This window comes from Rhinatrema bivittatum, chromosome 8 (genome assembly GCF_901001135.1).
Source record: "Rhinatrema bivittatum chromosome 8, aRhiBiv1.1, whole genome shotgun sequence".
Classification (NCBI taxonomy): domain Eukaryota; kingdom Metazoa; phylum Chordata; class Amphibia; order Gymnophiona; family Rhinatrematidae; genus Rhinatrema; species Rhinatrema bivittatum.
In genome coordinates this window covers 5,906,263-5,928,318 of record NC_042622.1, presented here as the reverse complement: position 1 = coordinate 5,928,318, position 22,056 = coordinate 5,906,263, and the positions used below count along the sequence as shown (strand labels likewise).

The 22,056-nt window shown below is 51.9% G+C and overlaps 1 protein-coding gene across 4 annotated transcripts in view; it reads left to right on the top strand.

Annotated features, from left to right (window-relative positions):
• The window catches only part of GMEB2 (glucocorticoid modulatory element binding protein 2), a 109,899-nt gene that overhangs the window by 72,114 nt on the left and 15,729 nt on the right, over positions 1 to 22,056 (top strand). For all 4 annotated transcript variants that reach the window (XM_029612885.1, XM_029612884.1, XM_029612887.1 and 1 more), the window contains 3 exons: positions 8,629 to 8,700; positions 20,096 to 20,233; positions 20,340 to 20,462. In XM_029612885.1, coding sequence (XP_029468745.1) covers positions 8,629 to 8,700; positions 20,096 to 20,233; positions 20,340 to 20,462 — 333 coding nt within the window. The remainder of the gene's footprint in view (positions 1 to 8,628; positions 8,701 to 20,095; positions 20,234 to 20,339; positions 20,463 to 22,056) is intronic.

Here is a 22,056-nt window from a genome sequence, read left to right as displayed (position 1 = left end):
ACCCCCTCTCTCTGGAGACCTTGGACCTTCTGAAAGTGCCACGGGTGGATGCGCCTGTTTCAGCAGTCACCAAGAAGACAACAATCCCGGTGGCTGGGGCAGCTGCTTTGAAAAACATGCAGGACTGTAAACTGGAAATTCAGCTAAAGCATTTGTTTGAGATTTCCGCACTTGGCCTGCGCGCGGCGGTGTGTGCCAGCATGATGCAGAGTTACCTGTCTGTGTTGGGTCCAAACGGTTGCTGAGGTAGCAGCGGGCAACTCTTTGCCCTTGCAAGTGGGAGTGGCTTATGTGGCGGATGCTCTCTATGATTTGGTTTGCACCTCTGCGTGTAGTATGGTTTCTTCTGTGGCGGCTCGCAGGCTTTTATGGTTACGGAACTGGTCGGCAGACTTGCCTCTAAGGCTCAGCTCTGTAATCTCCCCTTCAAGGGAAAACTCCTGTTTGGGGACGATTTGGACCAGTTGGTGAAACTATTGGGGGAGACTAAGGGCAATAGGTTGCCGGAAGATAGAAAACTGAGTAAGAAGGTTTTTCCTTCACAAGCTCGTTTTAGGGATTCTTGGCGTTTTCGTTCTGGTAAACCTGTTCCTCCCTCTGGGTCCAGACAAAACTCTGGTCGTCTGCAGTCCTTTCGTGGAGGTCGTCAGACTCCCAGAGATGGTCAGGGCTCAGGAGGCAGTAAGCCTCCCCAATTAGGCCAGGGGCTCCCACTCCCACATAGAAGCTGTAGGAGGCTGATTATCCAGCTTCTACGAGGAGTGGGAGAAGATTACCTCAGACAGGTGGGTCTTGGAGGTAGTCCGGCATGGTTACACTCTAGATTTGTTTCCAGTTCAGGACACCTTTCTAGAGTCTCGGGTGATTTCTCGTGGCAGGTGAGAGGCTGTGTGGGCGACTCTCCAGAGGTTACTCGATCTCCATGCCATTTGTCCAGTCCTTCCTGCAGAGCAGGGCCAGAGTCGGTACTCTGTGTACTTCATGGTTCCCAAGAAGGAAGGGTCCTTTCATCCTGTTATGTTTTGTAGGATTTGGGTGGACCCTTGGACATGTGGCAGCTGACCACGCCCACAGGGGGAAGTCCCGTGAGGGGCCACAAGTCAGGCTCAGCTCCGGGCACACAAACACAGATTATATCTTTTATTAGACAGTTTATGAAGCTACCAGAGGTGGCGGTAGTGAGTAGAAGTTGGAGCCCGGCTGGGCTAGTATTCCTCAGGGTGCTAGAACAGTGGCTTCTCCGGTAGCAGTGCTGTAGGAAGAAGAACTGAGAAAATGAGTACACTGAGATATTCACAGAGTCCCCAGTATGGAGGAGCCCCGAGATAGGGAGAGCTGGCCCTCGAGGAGCGAATACCAGATCCCTGGGCACAGAGGCTCGTTGGCAAGTACTCATGCAACAGTTCTCCGTGGAAGATGGCACTGGTGCTGGAACGGAGGCAGGCCCTCGCGGAGCGAGTACCTGGTTCCAGGGAAACAGCTCTGAAGAGTAGATGGTAGTAGTACTCACAGATTGTGTCTGTAGCGAATTCTTCCAAGTAGAAGAGGAGATGGACACAGGCAGTGAGTCAGGGAACATGGGCCCTCGAGGAGCGAGTACTGGTTCCTGATAGCGACCTGAAAGAAGCAGAGAGGCCCCCGAGGAGCAGGTATCTTGTTAACAGCAAAGAGTCCAAATAGAATTTGGAGGCAGAGTAGATGGGTACGGAGAGCGAATCCCATCCATAGGAAATCCCTTGCTAACTCAAAGGCTAGCAATAAACAACAGGCTTAAATATCCGGGCAGTGTGACGTCATCACAGGGGGTCGCCCCTGAGGTTCACGCCGTAGAGGAAATAAGAATGAGGGCCGTGCGGCGTGCGCGCCCTAAGGTACCTGAGGAGCATGGCGGGAGGCAGCACCCAAGCTGGTCCAGGGACGCTGGAAAGGATGGCGGGCAAACGCCACGGCAGCCAGACGTCCACAGGGAGCAAGAGAAGTCGCAGAAAAAGAAAGGTAGGTGGAGTGAAGCCGTCGTGCCGAGACGGTTGCAACACGTCCTATCCTTGACTTGCAGAAGGTGATCTGGTGCCTATGAGTTCCCAAGTTCTGCATGGAAACGCTCCGAACAGTGCTTGCGGCAGTGCGCAAAGGGGAGTTCCTCACGTCCTTAGATCTAACGGAGGCTTCTTTGCACATTCCAATCCGGCAGGACCATCAAAGATTCCTGAGGTTCAAGGTGTTGGGTTGGCATTTTCAGTTTCAGGTTCTTCCCTTTGGGCTGGCCACGGCTGCTTGCACATTCACTAAGGTGATGGTAGTAGTAGCAGCAGCTCTGTGCAAAGAAGGGATCTTGGTGCATCCATATTTGGACGATTGGCTCATCCAGGTGAAGCCTCGGGAGGACTGCGAGAGATCTCTCCAGAGAGTGATGACCACCCTACGATCTCTTGGTTGGGTCATCAATCTGCAGAAGAGCCAGTTGGTGCCCACACAATGCCTGGTGTATCTAGGAGCGACACGCAAAAGGGCAAGTTCCCTGTACGTACCCGGATCAGTCCAGACTCCTGCGTTTTGCCTCCCCTCCAGCAGATGGAGACAGAGACGTTTTAACGGACTCGTTTGCCTGGCCCTTCAAGTGTTCCTGCCCTTAGTCAGGGGTCGGATGGTGTACATCTTGTCCGACAACGCGACCATAGTGACATATATCAACAGGCAGGGGGGAACCAGGAGCCTTGCAGTGGTGCTGGAAGCATGACGCTTGTTCGCCTAGGCAGAGATTCAACTCGGGGGCATCGCTGCGTCGCATGTTGCTGGAGTAGAAAACGTGCAAGCGGACTTCCTCAGTCGACAGCGCTTGGACCTCGGAGCGTGGGAGTTGTCCTCTGAGGCGTGGAATCACATTTACGCCAGATGGGGTGCTCCGCAGTTGGACCTGATGGTGACTCGAGCCAACTTGAAAACGGTTCGGTTTTTCAGTCGAAGGAGGGAACTCGAATCAGTGGGGCTTGATGCTCTGGTGTGTCCATGGCCCACGGGATTTCTTCTCTATGTCTCCCCCCCCGCCCGTGGCCTCTCTTAAGCCGTGTTCTCAAACAGAAAGAGTTGCATCGCGGGTTCGTGGTGCTTGTGGCTCCGGAGTGGCCCAGGTGTCCCTGGTTCGTGGATCTGGTATGACTGGCACCTTCTGCATCAGGGCCTATATTCTCGGATTGGGTCAATCTCTTCTATCTCGCGGCTTGGCTTTTGAGAGGCAGAGGTTATGTCTGAAAGGGTATTCTGAGTCGGTAATTTCCACCTTCTTCAGGCTTGGAGACCTGCTACGTCGATGGCGTATGCCAGGGTTTGGCAGGTGTTTGAAGGTTTGTGCTTGCAGAGGAACCCTGTGGCTCTGGGGGTGTCCCAGATTTTGGATTTCCTGCAGCAGGGGTTAGCTAAGGGCTTAGCCTTTAACTCGCTTCGAGTTCAGATAGCTGCTTTGGGAGCCCTCCGAGATGTTGCTCAGGGTCAGAAGCTGACGACACATCCGGATATCATCAGGTTTCTTAGATGAGCGAAGCATTTGCGTCTGCCAGTGCGCAAAGTATGCCCGAAGTGGAGCTTAAATTTAGTACTCTGTGCTCTATGCGAAACACCATTTGAACCGTTGAAGAGGGTGTCATTAAAGGATTTGACTCTGAAGACGGTGTTCCTGGTGGCTATGTGTTCGGCACGGAGGATTTCGGAGCTGCAAGCCTTATCCTGTAGAGACCCTTTCCTGAAAATTTACTGGGACAGGGTATCCTTGCGAACAGTTCCTTCCTTCGTGCCCAAGGTGGTCTCTTCTTTTCCTCGGGGGGCCTTGCCTCGCTCCTGTCTACCCTCTGGGGTTGCCTACCATCTTCAAGGATGCCTAAGGTACCCACTCCTCGGGGGCCTTGTTCGTCCCAGACCTCCACTCCTCGGGGGTTCTCTCCTACTACAACTGCCAGCATCAGAGTGAGTACTATCGCTCCAGTTCTGTCTCTGCATTGTCTCATTTCTCTCTACCTAGATCCTCGGCCTACCCCGCATCGCAGACCACTACTGGATCTACTCTCACTGGCCTTCCATCTAGGCCTGGGTTCTCAGCCTACCCCGCTTCGCGGACCACTACCGGACCCATCTCCCTCTTGGGACCTAGTGAGACTGTGTGACTGACTTGCCATTCTGCAGTCTTCAGACTAAACATTGCCATCAGAGATCTCTTCTGGCTGGGATCATTGCCTGTTCCTCGGGTTACCATCTACGTTGCAGCATAATAAAGACTACCTTTCTCTGTGTCCATCTCTGCTTGGATCTAGCCTATCACTGCAAGTCCTCGCAGGGCTCCGCTCTGTGGGAGGTGCCATCTCTTGCAGCGACCAAGGGCCCACACCTCAAAACATTACAGATTGCTAACTCCATGGACCCGGCTCAGCTCTCAGCCTTACAGGCCATCCCTGGCCTGGCCCAGCAGATTGCAGAGCAACAGAAAACTCTGGATACACTAACCACCGCTTTCAACCAGTTGAATGCCTGACTGAATACGCCGATGGTTCCAGAGAAAGATTCTTCTCCTCAAGGAGTTGCAGTTCATACCACTGTTCCACTTCCAGCTCCTACACGCTTCTCTGGTGATGCCCAGATGTGCAGGGGTTTTATTAATCAATGCTGTATGCACTTCTCGTTGCAACTGAACTACTTTCCCAATGCTGTTTCCAAGACTACCTATATCCTATCGCTACTCGATGGAAGAGCCGCCGACGGTTCCAGAGAAAGATTCTTCTCCTCAAGGGGTTGCAGTTCATACCACTGTACCACTTCCAGCTCCTACATGCTTCTCTGGTGATGCCCAGATGTGCAGGGGTTTTATTAATCAATGCTGTATGCACTTCTCGTTGCAACTGAACTACTTTCCCAATGCTGTTTCCAAGACTACCTATATCCTATCGCTACTCGATGGAAGAGCCCTGGCCTGGGCTTCACCTCTCTGGGAATGCAGCGACCCTGTTTTAAGTGATCTGACTGACTTCTTGAACCTGTTCAAATCAGTATTTGATGATCCAGCACATCAGACCATCACAGGGTCTACTCTTCTTCACCTTCAATAAGGAAGTAAGCCTTTACCGGACTATGTTATTGAATTCAAAATACTAGCATCTGATCTCCATTGGGACTTGGGATGTCTACGTGCTATATTTTTAGAGGGCCTCAACACCCATATCAAAGACGAACTAGCGGCTTGTTACTTGCCAGACACCCTGGAATCTCTCATTGGCTTAGCTGGGAGAGTTGATTGCAGGATATGCGATCAGACTCATGAGGCAAAGTGTCACAAGAAGCACCCTATTGGAGGTAATCGCCCTTGAGCAATGCACATGACTTCAGCCCAATCTTCTGTGCCCAGTGAAGAAGAAGAAGAACCTATGCAGTTAGGACGCAGTCACCTGACCTCTAAAGAGAGACGTTTTCGCAGACGCTCAGGTCTCTGTATGTACTGCGGCCAATCCAGCCATGCTGTCCAGACCTGTCCTATCTGTCCGGGAAAAGGCCAGACCTAGGATCTGCTGGAGGACTCCTCCTAGGTCTAACTGCACATTCTCCTCCATTATCTCTCCCATCTCTGGAGGCCTTGAATTTTCAACACTCGCACTCGTGGACTCAGGTGCAGGAGGACATTTATGCTAAAGAGAATTGCAGATCATCTGCGAATTCCCACTACACCAATAGCTACCCCCTAACTGCTGTCTTCTATACATGGAGAAGCACTTCCAGGTGAGGTCTCGCTTACCACGCAATCCATATGTCTCTGCACCGGGGCCTTACACACTGAGAACATCTCCTTCCTGCTCCTAGAGAAGGCCATTCACCCCGTGGTACTCGGCCTACCGTGGCTACAGGAACACATACCTCAGTTCAACTGGACCACCATGGAGCTTTCTGAGTGGGGCCCTGGCTGCCACGATTGTTGTCTAGCCAAAGTTTCACCACTACCCTGCATGTCAACGACTCCCTCTCTACCTGGTCTTCCACCACGAAATGCGTCTTTTCAGGACGTCTTCTCCAAGCAGGCAGCAGACGTATTACCTCCGCACAGGACCTTTGATTGTGCAATAAACCTCAAGCCTAACTCGGAGCCTCCCAAGGGAAGGGTATACCCCCTCTCATTAACAGAGACTGAGGCCATGTCGACCTTTATCCAAGAAAACCTGGAAAAAAAAAGGTTCATTAGACCTAAGTCCCCGGCTGGCATGGGGTTCTTTTTTGTTGGGGAAAAAAGTCGAATCCCTTCGTCCTTGTATCGATTATAGAGGTCTCAATGAAATCACCATCAAGGATCGCTACCCTCTACCGTTGATAACAAGCTGTTCGACAGACTCCAGGGGGCCAAGGTGTTTACTAAGCTGGACTTAAAAGGGGCCTACAACTTACTTATTTACTTATTTATTTATTTATTTAGGTTTTTTTTATATAAAAAACCTTCACTAGTTACCTATTTCACAAAGAATAAAATACAAATCCTTAACCATCCTACATAACGAAATTTACAAAGACAACAATTCATCCCTGGACAACATGATTACAATTCGCAAATCTCCCCGCTCTTCAAGATCTTCTGACAAATTACAGCTATTCATTCCTCCTCTCTCATCAGCAAAACTATCCTCAACTAGACATAGAGCCTTCTCTATAGCTGGACCAAAAGAATGGAACTCTATCCCAGGATACCTAAGTTCCATCAAAGATTCCAAAAATTTCAAAAAAGAACTAAAAACATGGTTGTTTAGACAATCATACACAGAATGATATGATCTATATATACCAATTCCAACCTTCATCTTAAACCCCTAATACTTCTTTAATAAGTTTACGCAAAAATTAAACCTATATTGTCTCATTCTAACATGTTATACTCTGCTCTTGCCGAGATGTTATATATATATATATATATATATATTCTCTCTTTGTATTGTGTTATAATTTATAACTGTTCATTGTATGAATTTGTTACACTGTAAACCGGAATGAAGGCACTCAGCTATATTTCGGTATAAAAAAGAATATAAATAAAAAAATAAAAATAAATATACCGGCATTCATGATAAGATCATGATAAGAACTTATCATGATCTTATAAGATCATGATAAGTTCTTATGGAATCCTCCATGCTGATATCTCTGTTATCAGATGCTGCCGCTCTGTGTTCTCTCGCTCCAGGACGACTTAGGTACCCGCTCCTCGGGGGCCTTGCCTCGCTCCTCTACACTCTCCGGGGTTACCTGTTACCAACAAGGACGCCTAAGGTGCCCGCTCCTTGGGGACCTTGCCTCGCTGCTGTCTATCCTCTGGGGTTGCCTACCATCTTCAAGGATGTCTAAGGTACCCGCTCCTTGGGGGTCTTGTTCGTTCTGGACCTCCGTTCCTCGGGGGTTCCCTCCTACTACAACTGCCAGCATCAGAGTGAGTACTATTGCTCCAGTTCTGTCTTCAGACAGAACATTGCCATCAGAGATCTCCTCTGCTGGCTGGGATCATTGCCCGTTCCTCGGGTTACCATCTACGTTGCAGTATAATAAAGACTACCATTCTCTGTGTCCATCTCTGCTTGGAGCTAGTCTATCACTGCAAGTCCCCGCAGGGCTCCACCCTCTGGGAGGTGCCATCTCTTGCAGCGACCAAGGGCCCACACCTCAAAACATAACACTACCATTTCTAGATGGATTCGGGAAGTTATCACTTCTGCGTACATTTCTAAAGGAAAGCAGGCTCCTGTGGGGTTGAGAGCCACTCCACAAGGGCACAGACGGCCTCCTGGGCGGAGTGTCAACTTCTTTCTCCACAGGAGATTTGTAGGGCGGCTGTCTGGTCTTCCATTCACGTTTTCACCAAGTTTTATCGTTTGGATGTCAGGGTGCAGGAGGAGGCGTCCTTCGGTGAGAGTGTTCTACGAGCGGGTCTTTCGGAGGCCCGCCCAGTATAAGGTGGCTTGGGTACATTCCACTGGTCTGGAATGATCTGAGTATGTACAGGAAAGGAAAATTGGTTCTTACCTGCTAATTTTCGTTCCTGTAATACAGCAGATCATTCCAGAGGCCCACCCCCGTTCTGACTCCGAAAGGCAGTCAGTGGAACTTTTAGTATTCTGAAGGAATGATTGGATTTCTATTAAACAGCAGGGGCGGTGTATGTTTCGTTGGTTTCGGGTGACCTAGACCTCTGGTTAGTTGGGAGGGTCGCCCTTGGTTGAAGTTTAGTTTCAAGGGCTTGGGTATAGGCCTTTACTTCAGGACTGCAGGTGGCACTCTCTCTTATGTAGCAGTGTCCAAAGTTTTTGTTCTCTGGCTCCATCTGCTGCTGGGATGCAAAACCCACTGGTCTGGAATGATCTGCTGTATTACAGGAATGAAAATTAGCAAATTAGAAAATTAGCACATTAAGAACCAATTTTCCTATCTACAACCTTTAGTAAACTAAGTTTTGTTTTTGCAATATTTGTTTCTGTGTATTCTATGACACACCTCTCACGCCCCCCCCCCCCCCCCCCGTGCACAGACCTAAACTGACTCAATTGCTTTGGCTTCTCATAGACCAAGTGACTCTTGAACTCATCATTTCCTCTAAACTTTATTCTCTCTTTGTTCTTGCAGTGAATGGATCTCCTGCCACTATTACTATAGAAGCCTGTGAGGACAGCAGTGATTGGACCACTTCTATTGGGGGTATGTATAATCCATTGTGATTGGACCACTGCCATGGAAAGTTTGACATGGCCAGTCCTTGTTTAGAAATAAAGGAATCTCATTGCCCAGCAGGGTACTTGGAAATGGGCTGGCCACCTTGTCTGACACAGTCTGTTTTATAGCCTATGGGGCAATAATCAAACTGCCCACATTGGTGCAAATATCAAAGTTGTTTTTTTTATCCACAGGGTTTGCACCAATAATCAAATGTGCTATGGCAGTCAAAAAAGCAAACAGAATGATAGAAATTATTAGGAAGGGAATGGTGAATAAAACAGAGATTGTCATAATGCTTCTGTATCGCGCCATCATGAGACTGCACCTTGAGTACTGTGGGCATTTCTGGTCACCGCATCTCAAAAAAGATATAGTTGCACTGAAGAAAGTACAGAGAAGTGTGACCAAAATGATAAAGGGGATGGAACAGCTCCCCTATGAGGAAAGGCTGAAGAGGTTAGGGCTGTTCAGCTTGGAGAAGAGACGGCTGAGGGGGGATATGATAGAGGTCTACAAAATAATGTTTGGACTAGAGTGGGTTCCATATTAGGAGCTACCACCCAGGAAAAAGATCTAGGCATCATAGTGGATAATACTTTAAAATCGTCAGCTCAGTGTGCTGTGGCAGTCAAAAAAGCAAACAGAATGTTGGGAATTATTAGGAAGAGAATGGTTAATAGAACGGAAAATGTCATAATGCCTCTGCATCGCTCCATGGTGAGACTGCACCTTGAATACTGTGTACAGTTCTGGTCGCTGCATCTCAAAAAAGATATAGTTGCGATGGATAAGGTACAGAGAGGGTGACCAAAATGATAAAGGGGATGGAACAGCTTCCCTATGAGGAAAGGCAAAAGAAGTTAGGGCTCTTCAGCTTGGAGAAGAGACAGCTAGGGGGGATATGATAGAGGTCTTTAAAATCATGAGCGGTCTAGAACTGATAAATGTGAATCGGTTATTTACTCTTTCGGATAATAGAAGGAATAGGGGTCACTCCATTAGGTTAGCAAGTAGCACATTTACAAGTAATCTGAGAAAATCCTTTTTTACTCAATGCACAATTAAGCTCTGGAATTGGTTGGCAGAAGATGTAGTTAGTGTAGGTTTGGATAAGTTCTTGGAGGAAAAGTCCATTAACTGCTATTAAACAAGTTGACTTAGAGAATATCCACTGGTATTACTGGCATCAGTAGCATGGGATCTACTTAGTGTTTGGGTACTTATCAGGTACTTGTAGCTTGGATTGGCCACTGTTGGAAACAGGATGCTGGGCTTGATTGACCCTTGGTCTAACCCAGTATGGCAGTGTCTTATGTTCTTATGTCTCTGGGGAAGCCCAGATATGGATTTGTTTGCGTTCCCCTGCAACAGGAAGGTGACTCAGTTCTGTTCCCTATTCAGGTCAGACGGAATTACTACAACTTTTCTTACCCCTCCTTCAATTATTTCAAGCCGCGGTACTCCAGTAAGTTTTCTACCCGTTTTCGGTCGATTCCCGTCGAGTTTGTCCCTCGCGGCCTACTGGCTGTTGACCGTACCGCGGCTCAAATTTTTCATGGCCATGGCGTTGGGGTTCTGTCGGTGCCCGGACTGCAATCGCACCATGTCCATAACAGACCCTCATAAGGTCTGTGCAATGTGTCTTGAATGTGAGCACGATGTCCTGACGAGCACCAAATGTGCCTTTCCTGTCGTGTAGCCAGATGGACTCAGAACAAATGGGTATAGTATGCTCGTGCTAGCAGTTGGAGACGGATCTGACGTCAGCACGGGTACATATACCCCCACAGGAAGCGTAGCAACTTAGTAATTTCCGTCTCCAAAGCAGTTTGGAGAGCCTGCACACTCGCTGAGCGTGTTTCCAAATCTACTTTCTTCTTACTAAACTTCTACAGCACCGTCGAGCCCCGCACTCCTGCGGTGATACCCTAAGGTCCCTCCCCCAGTTGAGTTTCCCGGGGTGATTTCCATGATCCCTCGGAGGTCTAAGTCCTCGGTCCGGTGGCCGAATCGCGGCAGGGACGTAGCCCCCGGGCGAGGCTCGGGCGGGGCGAACGAGGCACCTCGGTCCCAGCGTGAACGAGGCAGCGGGTGCATTTCCTCAAAGCGCGGCGGTGAAGGTACTTGCCCTCACCCCCTGCAGCCGGAGACCGCCCGGGTTCCAGCCGGGAAGCGCCGAGGATCAGGTAAGGCGTACATCTCTTACTCTTTGGTCTCCGAGGAACAAGGATCGGCAGCGTGGCCCGTAGGCGGCATGCCGTGGAAGGGCGCCATTTTGTTGGCCTTACTCAGGTATTGAGCGCCCATGATTAAGCCGCATATTGTTCAGCGTACATTGCTAAGCCGCATAGTGCTGAGAGCATATTGGATAACATTGAGCATATATTGCTAGCCGCATATTGCTGAGAGCATATTGTATATTATTAAACGTACATTGCTAAGCCGCATATTGCTGAAAGCATATTGCATATCATTGAGCGCATATTGCTGCCGCATATTATTAAGCGCCTGTTGTATTCAGCGTATATTGCTGCCGCATATTATTGAGCGCCTGTTGTATTCAGTGTATATTGCTGCCGCATATTATTGAGCGCCTGTTGTATTCAGCGTATATTGTTGCCGCTTATTATTGAGCACCTGTTGTATTGAACGCCTGTTAGATTAAGCATATATTGCTGCCGCTTCTCATTAAGCGCCTGTTATATTAAGCGTATATTGCTGCCGCTTCTCATTAAGCGCATATTTTCCAATGGAACAGACTGCCTCAGCGGCTTCAGCAGGGGCACCTCTTGCCTCCGGCATTAAAGCCCTCGGCCTCTGCTCTGCATGCCAGCTTCGAGCCATGCACAGTGAAGAGCCAGACTCCCTATGTGCCCAATGTGAGGAGGCCGTGGGACCCTCGGGCCAGGACCAGTCTCAGCCACGATTCGCTGACAGTTCCCCAGGGGCTACCCCGGATTTAGCGGGCAGTCTCGACCAACCTGGAATCCCGGGGGATCTCGTACCCCGGCGGTTAGAGACCGCCTCCATTTCCTGGGTGGATCTCTTTAAGGGGATTCATGCCTTTGTACAGATGCAAACAGCTTCCCGTCCAGGCCCTGCTGTTCCGGCTGCGGCTGCGGCTCCAGTGGTTCCTGTTCCTGGACCCTCACGTCCTTATCGTCAGCGGGACCTCCCGCCGCTAGACAGTCCGGATCAGTCTGACCAGGAGGTTTCACCGGACGAGTCCGAACTCCCAGACGAGGGGGAACTTCCATCCGGGATTGAGCCATATAGAACCATGAGGCGGTTCTTCCCTAAAGTGGATCTCTCCGACCTGGTGTCTCAGTGCCTGGCGGAGTTGGATATTACAGGTCCCAGCTCTACGGGACTTTCTGCGCAGAACCCCCTGCTGGAAGGTCTTCGTCCTACAGCCCGCCATTTTCCATTCTTGCAAGCGGCACAACAACTGATAGATTTAGAATGGGCTGCACCAGCGGCCTCATTCAAAGGGGGTCGGGCCCTGACAGGCATGTACCAGAATCAGTCCAGATGGTGGGATGTACCCAAGCTTCCCTAAATCGGGTGGGTCCCTGAGAGTCCTGCTCGGAGAACCTGGTCGCCAAAGTGCCCCGAGGCTGACGACGCCAGGTGTAGTCGATAATGTCTCGAGAAAGTGTGCAGCGATTTCCATGTTGCCACTCAACAAATTTCCTGAGAGGAGACGGACCGCACCTCCGCCCAGGAAGCTGCCTGCGAGCGGGTAGAGTGAGCGATAACTCCGCTAGGAGGAGCCCGTCCCGCTCCAGTGTAGGCTGCGGAAATGGCATCTTTTAACCATCGTGCAATCGTAGTCTTCGAGGCCGGTGAACCTTTCTTCGGTCCGGACCAGAGCACGAACAGATGATCCGAGACTCTGAAATCATTAGTAGCCTCCAAGTAGTGAACCAACTTGCGCTTTACATCCAAGAGACGAAGGGACCTTGGTTCATCAGTGGAAAAGGACGGAAGTTCTACAGTCTGGTTCAAGTGGAAAGAAGATACCACCTTCGGGAGAAACGAAGGGACGGTGCGGAGGTACACCCCGGAGTCCGTGAGCCGAAGATAGGGCTCTCTGCAGGACAATGCTTGAAGTTCCGAGATGCGTCTCGCGGAACAAATGGCCACGAGAAAGACAGCCTTGAGCGTGAGATCCTTAATGGTTGCTCCGCAGAGCGGCTCAAAAGGCGACCCTGCCAAGGAACGAAGTACTAGGTTGAGACTCCAGGAGGGACAAGGATCCCTTACCGGAGGTCGCAAGTGCTTGACACCTTTAAGGAACCGTGCGATATCCGGGTGGTGCAGGAGGGGACCGCCCTCCTGTACTAGAGAGTTTAGGGCAGACACCTGAACCCGGAGCGAATTATAGGAGAGACCCTTTTCCAAGCCGTCTTGAAGGAACTGTAGGATCTGAGGGCCCGTTGCCCTTGTGGTTTGAGCGCTGTGACTGGAACACCATGTCTCGAAGACCCTCCAAACTCGGACGTACGCTACCGACGTGGATGTCTTCCTAGCCCGCAGCAAAGTCGAAATTACCACCTCCGGGTAGCCTCTGCGCCTGAGTCGACGCCGTTCAAAAGCCATGCCGCAAGACAGAAGAGTTCTGCCTGCTCGAAAAATACCGGGCCCTGGTGTAGAAGACGAGGAAGATGTCCCAGACGAATCTGCCCGTCTATCGCCAGTTGAAGAAGATCTGCAAACCAGGGGCGACGGGGCCACTCCGGGGCGACGAGGATCACGGGACCTTGGTGGCTTTCTATTCTGCGGAGTTCTGCCCGCCAGGGAGGAAAGGCATAGAGGAGTAGGTGTGGAGGCCACGGGAGAACTAGGGCATCCACCCCTTCTGCGCCGCGCTCCCTTCTGCGACTGAAGAAGCGGGGGGCCTTGGTGTTGAGTGAGGTCGCCATCAGGTCCACATGTGGCGCGCCCCACCGGCGGACAAGAAGTTGCATAGCTTCGTCGGAGAGGGACCATTCCCCGGGATCCAGCTGTTGTCGACTCAAGTAGTCCGCCTGGATGTTGTCCACCCCGGCGATGTGTGACGCTGCAAGGCGGGCAAGATGAATTTCTGCCCACTCCATCAGGATTGCCACCTTGATCGATACGTGCCGGCTCCTCGTACCTCCTTGTCGGTTGATGTATGCCACGGTGGTGGCGTTGTCCGAGAGAATCCTGACCGCTCGGTTCCGCACCAGCGGAAGGAAATGTTGGAGCGCCAAACGCACCGCTCTGGTTTCCAGGCGGTTGATCGGCCACTTTGCTTCTACTGCAGACCACGTCCCCTGTGTGGCGCTTCGGTGGTCACTATCACCCAACTGGGCACCTCTAGGGAGACGCCCCGAGCCAGGTGCGATGGATTCAACCACCAGCTGAGACTGTCCCTGGCAGTCTGTGGTAGGGGGAGTATCATCTGATAATCCCGTGAGACTGGTTTCCAACGGGAAAGAAGCACCGCCTGTAGAGGACGCAGATGGGCAAAGGCCCAGGGTACGAGGTCGATGGTGGAGGCCATCAGCCCCAATAGCTGAAGATAGTCCCAGGAGGTGGGTTCTGGCAACGCAGAAAACCGTCATATGTGATCTCGCAAGGATTGAGCCTTGTCCGGACGTAAGAAGACCTTGCCCTGGCATGTGTCGAAACTTGCCCCCAGAAGTCCAGGCGTTGCGAGGGCACGAGGGAGCTCTTGGAGAAATTCACCACCCAGCCCAGAGAGCGGAGGACCTGGATGACCCTGGCTACTGAGGACTGTCCGTGAATGAAGGACTTCGCGCGAATCAACCAATCGTCCAGATAGGGGTGAACAAGGATGCCCTCCTTCCTTAGGGTCGCCGCCACTACTACCATGATCTTGGAGAAGGTGCGAGGAGCTGTCGCCAATCCGAAAGGTAGTGCCCTGAACTGAAAGTGTTGATTCAGGATCTTGAAGCGGAGGAAGCGCCGGTGAGCTGGGAAGATGGGAATGTGCAGGTAAGCCTCCGACAGATCTAGAGAGGCAAGGAACTCCCCCTGATGTACTGCTGCAATCACGGAGCATAGCGTCTCCATGCGGAATCTGAGAACCCGTAGAGACTTGTTGACCTCCTTCAGATCCAGGATGGGCCGAAACAAACCGTCCTTTTTGGGTACGACGAAGTAGATGGAATAATGGCCCAAGCCCAGCTCGCCGAAGGGGACGGGTGAAATGGCTCCTAACTTCTGCAACCGGTCCAGAGTTTGCTGCACCGCTGCCCTCTTGAGGTCCGACCCGCAGGGGGAAAAGAGGAACCTGTTTCTCGGAAGGCGGACAAACTCCAAAGCGTAGCTGTTCCTTATGGTGTCTAAGACCCACTGGTCTGCGGTGATACGCACCCATTCCTCGTAGAAATCCCCCAGGCGACCCCCAATCCTGGGGATTGAGGAGTGGGCGAGCCTGGCATCATTGGGCGGGCTTGGGTGGGGGGTTCCCCTGTCCCGAACCATCGCGCGTGGGCCTACGCCCACGAAAGGACCGCGGCCAGGACTGTGATCTGGTGGAGGGTGTCTGAGGCCCAGCCTGCCTGTAACTCCTATAGCACCGCTGTGCTCTGGCCCTTGTCCGAGAAGACGCAAAGTACCGTGACGGACGCTGCCTATCCTCAGGCAGGTGGTGAACCGCGTTCTCCCCCAGGGACTTGATGATCTGATCCAGTTCCTCTCTGAAAAGGAACTTGCCCCGGAAGGGCAGAGAGCCTAAGCTGGACTTGGAGGAGGCATCTGCCGCCCAGTTCCGGAGCCACAAGAGACGCCGGGCCGCTACCACGGAAACCATTGATCTTGCCAGTACTCGGAAGAGATCATACAGAGCATCCACCCCGTACGCAATGGCGGACTCCAGACGATCCGCCTGGGTGGCCTCTGCGGGCGACAGATCCTGAGAAGTGAGAAGCTGCTGTACCCAGCGAAGACTGGCCCGTTGCGTGAGCGAGCTGGACATGACCGCTCACAAACCCAGAGCGGAGACTTCAAAGACCCGTTTGAGAAATATTTCCAGCTTGCGATCCTGAGTGTCGCGCAATGCCGCTCTGCCCGTGACCGGAATCGTCCTCTTGGTGACCGCCGATACCGCCGGGTCCACCTTCGGGACCTTAATGAGCTCAAGGAAATCCTCCGGAAGTGGGTACAACTTCTCCATGGCTCGACTGACCTTTAAAGAAGCCTCAGGAGTGTCCCACTCCCTGGTCAGGAGCTGCAAGAAGGAATCGTGTGTTGGGAAGGCTCTGGACCGCGGCCGGAGGGCGGCGAGTACCGGGTCCCCTTTCTTGGAAGACGTAGTGACCGCAGGGGCCACGGGCGCTGGCGGATCTGGTGGCGGGTCGAGATCTAGCTCCAGGAGAATCTGGGGTGTAAGATCATCCAACTCCCCCCTTTGGAAAATGCGGAGCGCCCGCGGATCATCGCCCTCCGACTGTGCGTCCGGTAGCGCAAGATCCGGTGAATCCGTAGCATGAAGTTGCAGCCGTACCACCCGGTGCAGGACGAACCCGGGGAGGTATTTGGGAGGCCCCCGACACTGATCCCACCAAATCAGGGGGGCCCTGCGGAGTTGGCTGTAGTTGTGGAGTCTTGGCCGGAGGCGGGCCCGGGGGCAGCCCCCCCGGAGCCGACAAGCCCTGCAAGTATGCACTATGCATGAGAAGAATGAATTCTGGTGAAAATCTGGGCATGACCGGGGGGGGGGGCCCTGAGGGGGGGACCCTCCGCGGGCCCCGGGTCCGCCAAGCCCTCCGGCGATAAACTCGGTGGCGAAGCCTCCCTGCACTCTCTGTCCTCCTGCGCTGTGAAAGAGCCGGAAGCATGCTGCAGGCTCAAAATGGCCGCCGTTCCCGCCATCGGCGGCGAAGTGGCCGGCCCACGCTGCCCGGGCCGCAACAGAAACGAAAAAGTACTGAGGGGCTGCGAGGTGTCTTCCCCTCCGGGGAGGCATCTGGCGCAGATCCCCTCCCGCGAAATGCGGGACCCCAGCTCGCCGCAGGCCGAACATCGGGACAGCCGCGGCATGAAGAACGCCGGGTTAGTTGCAAAAAACGCCGCGGGGGGGCCCGGAGGAATAGGAAGGTGCCGCGGGGGGGCCCGAACGGCCGCGCTGCCCGCCCAGGAAAAACGCCCCGAAGGCGCAGGGGAATCCTCCCTCCCTGCAGCAGCGGCCCCGGGGGCGAAGGAAACGCGTGGAGAGGCCGGCACCACCGGCTTCCACGGGGCACCAGCGTTAGGTAAACCAAACCTAAAAGAAAAAATTACAGAGGAAATAAAACTTACCCCCGGTCAGAGAATGAGGAGAGAGCGAGAGCAAGAGAGAACAGACTAGCCGAAGCCACGCCTCCCCAAAAATTGGAACTTTTTTTTTTTTTTTAAACTTGATCCAAAATGTTAATAAGACTAAAGAGAGAAGAAAAGGAGCAGAAAGAAGTAAATCCCTGCTATCCTGGGGAAGCCACTGGTTCCCCAACTCACATCTGCTGGAGTCAGAAACAGGGCCGGTGCAAGGGTATTAGGCGCCCTAGGCGAAACGTCAGCTATGCCGCCCCCCCCCCCACACACACACACACACACACACACACACAATTAACTTACATTGTGCATTAATGAAAATAACGAAGTCTGTATTTATAACAGAACACTTATTTGACATTTTTATGCCATGTAAACCATTGAGATGATTTGTCTTATCGACGGTATAGAAACTTTTATAAATAAATAAATAAAAATAAATAAAATAAACATAAACCAAAGCTATACTTGTTGCTCAAACAAAAAAAGCAGACACATCACATAATATTAAATAATTAAAATGGCAGTCAAACAAGAAAAATAAACTTAAAAAGCCATCTTTACTTACCCCCTCCAGCAGCTCTCTTACTCCTCTTCCATGCAGGCCGTGGCACACACCAGAAGCAGCAGTAGAGGCTAAGCTCTATACTTATGGTCCTCTTCCTTAGTCCCATGTCTCTCACACACACACACCATACCAGTCATGCCCCCATGACCAGTTTCTGTCTCTCACACACCAATCATCTCCCAAACAGTCTTTGACAAACACACACCAGTCACCTTCCTGAACAGTTTCTTTCATGCCATACACACACAGGCTTCCCACTCCCATGTTCCACTTACATATATGGGCTTCTCACTCTCATAATCACTTTCTCTTTCTCACACACACTCACCAGTCTCTCACTCTCATGCTTGTTCTCTCCACATGCACAGGCTTCTCATTCCCATAATCACTTTCTTTCTCTCACACACACACCAGTCACCTGATCTCTCTCATGCATACACACACAGGCTTCCCACGTTCTCTTTCAGATATACAGGCTTCTCACTCCCATGCTGTATCTCACACACTCCCAGCTTTCTCACTCCCATGCTCACTCTTCACGTGCACAGGCTTCTCATTCCCATAATCACTTTCTTTCTCTCTCTCACATACACACAAACACACACCAGTAACCTGATCTCTCTCATGCATACACACACACACACACAGGCTTCCCACTCCCATGTTCTCTTTCAGATATACAGGCTTCTCACTCCCATGCTGTATCTCACACACTCCCAGCTTTCTCACTCCCATGCTCACTCTTCACATACACAGGCTTCTCATTCCCATAATCACTTTCTTTCTCTCTCTCACATACACACAAACACACACCAGTCACCTGTTCTGTCTTACATATACAGGCTTCTCCCTCCCATGCTGTGTCTCACACACACCCAGGTTCTCACTCCCATGCTCACTCTCTTCACATGCACAGACTTCTCATTCCCATAATCACTTTCTCTCTGTTACACACACACCAGTCTCTCTCTCATTTCCATGCTCGCTCTCCAGGTGCACAGGCTTCTCATTCCCTGAATCACATTCTCGCTCTCTCACATTCACATACACACCAGTCACACCGTCACCTTACCAACCAGTCTCTCTTTCATACATGCACACACACACAGGCTTCCCACTCCCATGCTCTCTCTCACATAATCAGGCTTCTCACTCCCATGCTTTCTTTCACATACACCCCCACAACACCAGGCTTCTTACTCCCATGCTTTCTCACATACCCAGAGTTCTCACTTCCATGCTTTTTCTCTCTTTCACACACACACACACACACATCCCTGACTGTCTCACACTCTCACACATCAGTCATCTCCTTGAGCAGTCACTTTCATTGTCTCTCACATATACACATACATCAGCTCTCTGACCAGTTTCTCTCAATCACACACACATGCTCTCCATCAAATACATTCTCTCACTTACACACAGGCTCTCAATCACACACAGGCTCTCAATCACACACACATTCTCTCACTTACACACAGGCTCTCAATCACACACAGGCAGGCTGGCTACGTCTCTCTCTTTCTCTCACTCACTTCCCCCCCCCCCCCAGCACTAATGGTAGCTGCAACAGCCTCCTCCTCCAGCCCCCGCAGGCCAAGAAGGAAGAATCCCATCGGCCGCGGGAGGCTCATGCTGCTGACTCCTTTCCCGATTACCGGCTGCTTCAATTGCTCGGGGGCCAATGCTGCTGTCGCCGCTATTTTTTTCATGCGGCACCGCTCTTTCTCCTTCCCGCGCATCACTTCCTGTTCCGGGTCAGGTGGGGGCGGGAGGAAGAAAAGGGCAGCCGCGGATGCCACAGCTTTTTTTTTTTGCACCGCTGCCGTTCCCGCTGGGCTTGAACGTGCTGATAGCCCGGCGGCAACGGCAGCAGGGAAGAAAGAGCAGCGGGAGAGACCGGGAGCACGCGAACCGCTGGGGGAGGTCAGATGGGTCTTTTGGGGCGGGCTGCCGGCAGCGGCTCTTTTATTTTTATCGGGGGGGCGGCGGCTTAATGCAGCGCTTTTCATTTTACCGGGGCAGCGGCTGAGCGTGGCTCTCTTAATTTTACTTGGGCAGTGCCGCCCCCGGGAAGCTGGCGCCCTAGGCGACCTCCTAGTTCGCCTAGTGCTTCCGCCGGCCCTGGTCAGAAAGATACTGAGCTCCTGCAGAGGGTATGCTTGCCTATAGGGTGACGTTCCTTGAAGTCTGTTCTGACTCCATCTGCTGGACGGGGGACATAACCCACCGTCTGGACTGATCCTGGTACGTACAGGGAAAGTGTCATAAGCTTGCTAGACAGACTGGGTGGATCATTTGGTCCATTCCTGCCATCGTTTCTCTGTTTCTATTATGACAGCCCTGTTCTGCAGCTTTGATTCTGGTTCTCTGTGGATGTTTCCTGGCTGTCTGAACTTTATTTATTCAGTTAAATTTATAATCTGCTTACTACTAAACGAGGAGTAGCATATTAAATACATGGTAGGTTGCTGCCATTTGACTTGCACACTTCTTTCCTAGATGAGACCTTTGGCTTTTGGCAGGGTCTCAACGATGCAGGCCTGTTGGACGAAGTGATCCAGGAGTTTCAGCAGGATCTTCTGGAGAACATGAAGGGCTTACAACAGCGACTGCATGATACTCCCTTACAACTACAGGGTAAGTGCTGAATGGTGATTGCTCCCTTACAACTGCAAGACAAGTGCTTTCTCTTTCTGACTGGAGTGATTGTGCTATCTCTCACCTCTAATATATCTTTTTCAAGATGCCATCTTACTGAATAACACAGTGCAAAGCTTTGGTATGTTGGACCTGGTGAAGAAGGTTTTGGCAAGTCACAAAAGCCAAATGGATCGCTCAAGAGAGCAGTATGCCAGAGATCTAGCAGGTAAGGCAGGGAAGATCGCAAAGTAGCAGCTATGACCAGGCAGGTGGGGGGTGGGGCGATCGTGAAGCAGAAGGCTAGGACCAAGTAGGTATGGGGGTGGAGAGATCATGAAGCAGCAGCCTAGGACCGAGTAGGTATGGGGGGTGGAGAGATCATGAAGCAGCAGGCTAGGACCGAGTAGGTATGGGGGTGGAGAGATCATGAAGCAGCAGGCTAGGACCAAGCAGGTGTAGGGGGTGGAGAGATCATGAAGCAGCAGGCTAGGACCGAGTATGTATGGGGGTGGAGAGATCATGAAGCAGAAGGCTAGGACAGAGTAGGTATGGGGGTGGAGAGATCATGAAGCATCAGGCTAGGACCGAGTAGGTATGGGGGTGGAGAGATCGTGAAGCAGAAGGCTAGGACAGAGTAGGTATGGGGGTGGAGAGATCATGAAGCAGCAGGCTAGGACAGAGTAGGTATGGGGGTGGAGAGATCATGAAGCAGAAGGCTAGGACAGAGTAGGTATGGGGGTGGAGAGATCATGAAGCATCAGGCTAGGACCGAGTAGGTATGGGGGTGGAGAGATCGTGAAGCAGAAGGCTAGGACAGAGTAGGTATGGGGGTGGAGAGATCATGAAGCAGCAGGCTAGGACCGAGTAGGTATGGGGGTGGAGAGATCATGAAGCAGCAGGCTAGGACCGAGTAGGTATGGGGGTGGAGAGATCATGAAGCAGCAGGCTAGGACCGAGTAGGTATGGGGGTGGAGAGATCATGAAGCAGCAGGCTAGGACCGAGCAGGTATGGGGGTGGAGAGATCATGAAGCAGCAGGCTAGGACCGAGTAGGTATGGGGGTGGAGAGATCATGAAGCAGAAGGCTAGGACCGAGTAGGTATGGGGGTGGAGAGATCATGAAGCAGCAGGCTAGGACCGAGCAGGTGTAGGGGGTGGAGAGATCATGAAGCAGCAGGCTAGGACCGAGTAGGTATGGGGGTGGAGAGATCATGAAGCAGCAGGCTAGGACCGAGCAGGTGTAGGGGGTGGAGAGATCATGAAGCAGCAGGCTAGGACCGAGTAGGTATGGGGGTGGAGAGATCAGGAAGCAGCAGCCTAGGACCGAGTAGGTATGGGGGTGGAGAGATCATGAAGCAGCAGGCTAGGACCGAGTAGGTATGGGGGTGGAGAGATCATGAAGCAGCAGGCTAGGACCGAGTAGGTATGGGGGTGGAGAGATCATGAAGCAGCAGGCTAGGACCGAGTAGGTATGGGGGTGGAGAGATCATGAAGCAGCAGGCTAGGACCGAGCAGGTATGGGGGTGGAGAGATCATGAAGCAGCAGGCTAGGACCGAGTAGGTATGGGGGTGGAGAGATCATGAAGCAGAAGGCTAGGACCGAGTAGGTATGGGGGTGGAGAGATCATGAAGCAGCAGGCTAGGACCGAGCAGGTGTAGGGGGTGGAGAGATCATGAAGCAGCAGGCTAGGACCGAGTATGTATGGGGGTGGAGAGATCATGAAGCAGCAGGCTAGGACCGAGCAGGTGTAGGGGGTGGAGAGATCATGAAGCAGCAGGCTAGGACCGAGTAGGTATGGGGGTGGAGAGATCAGGAAGCAG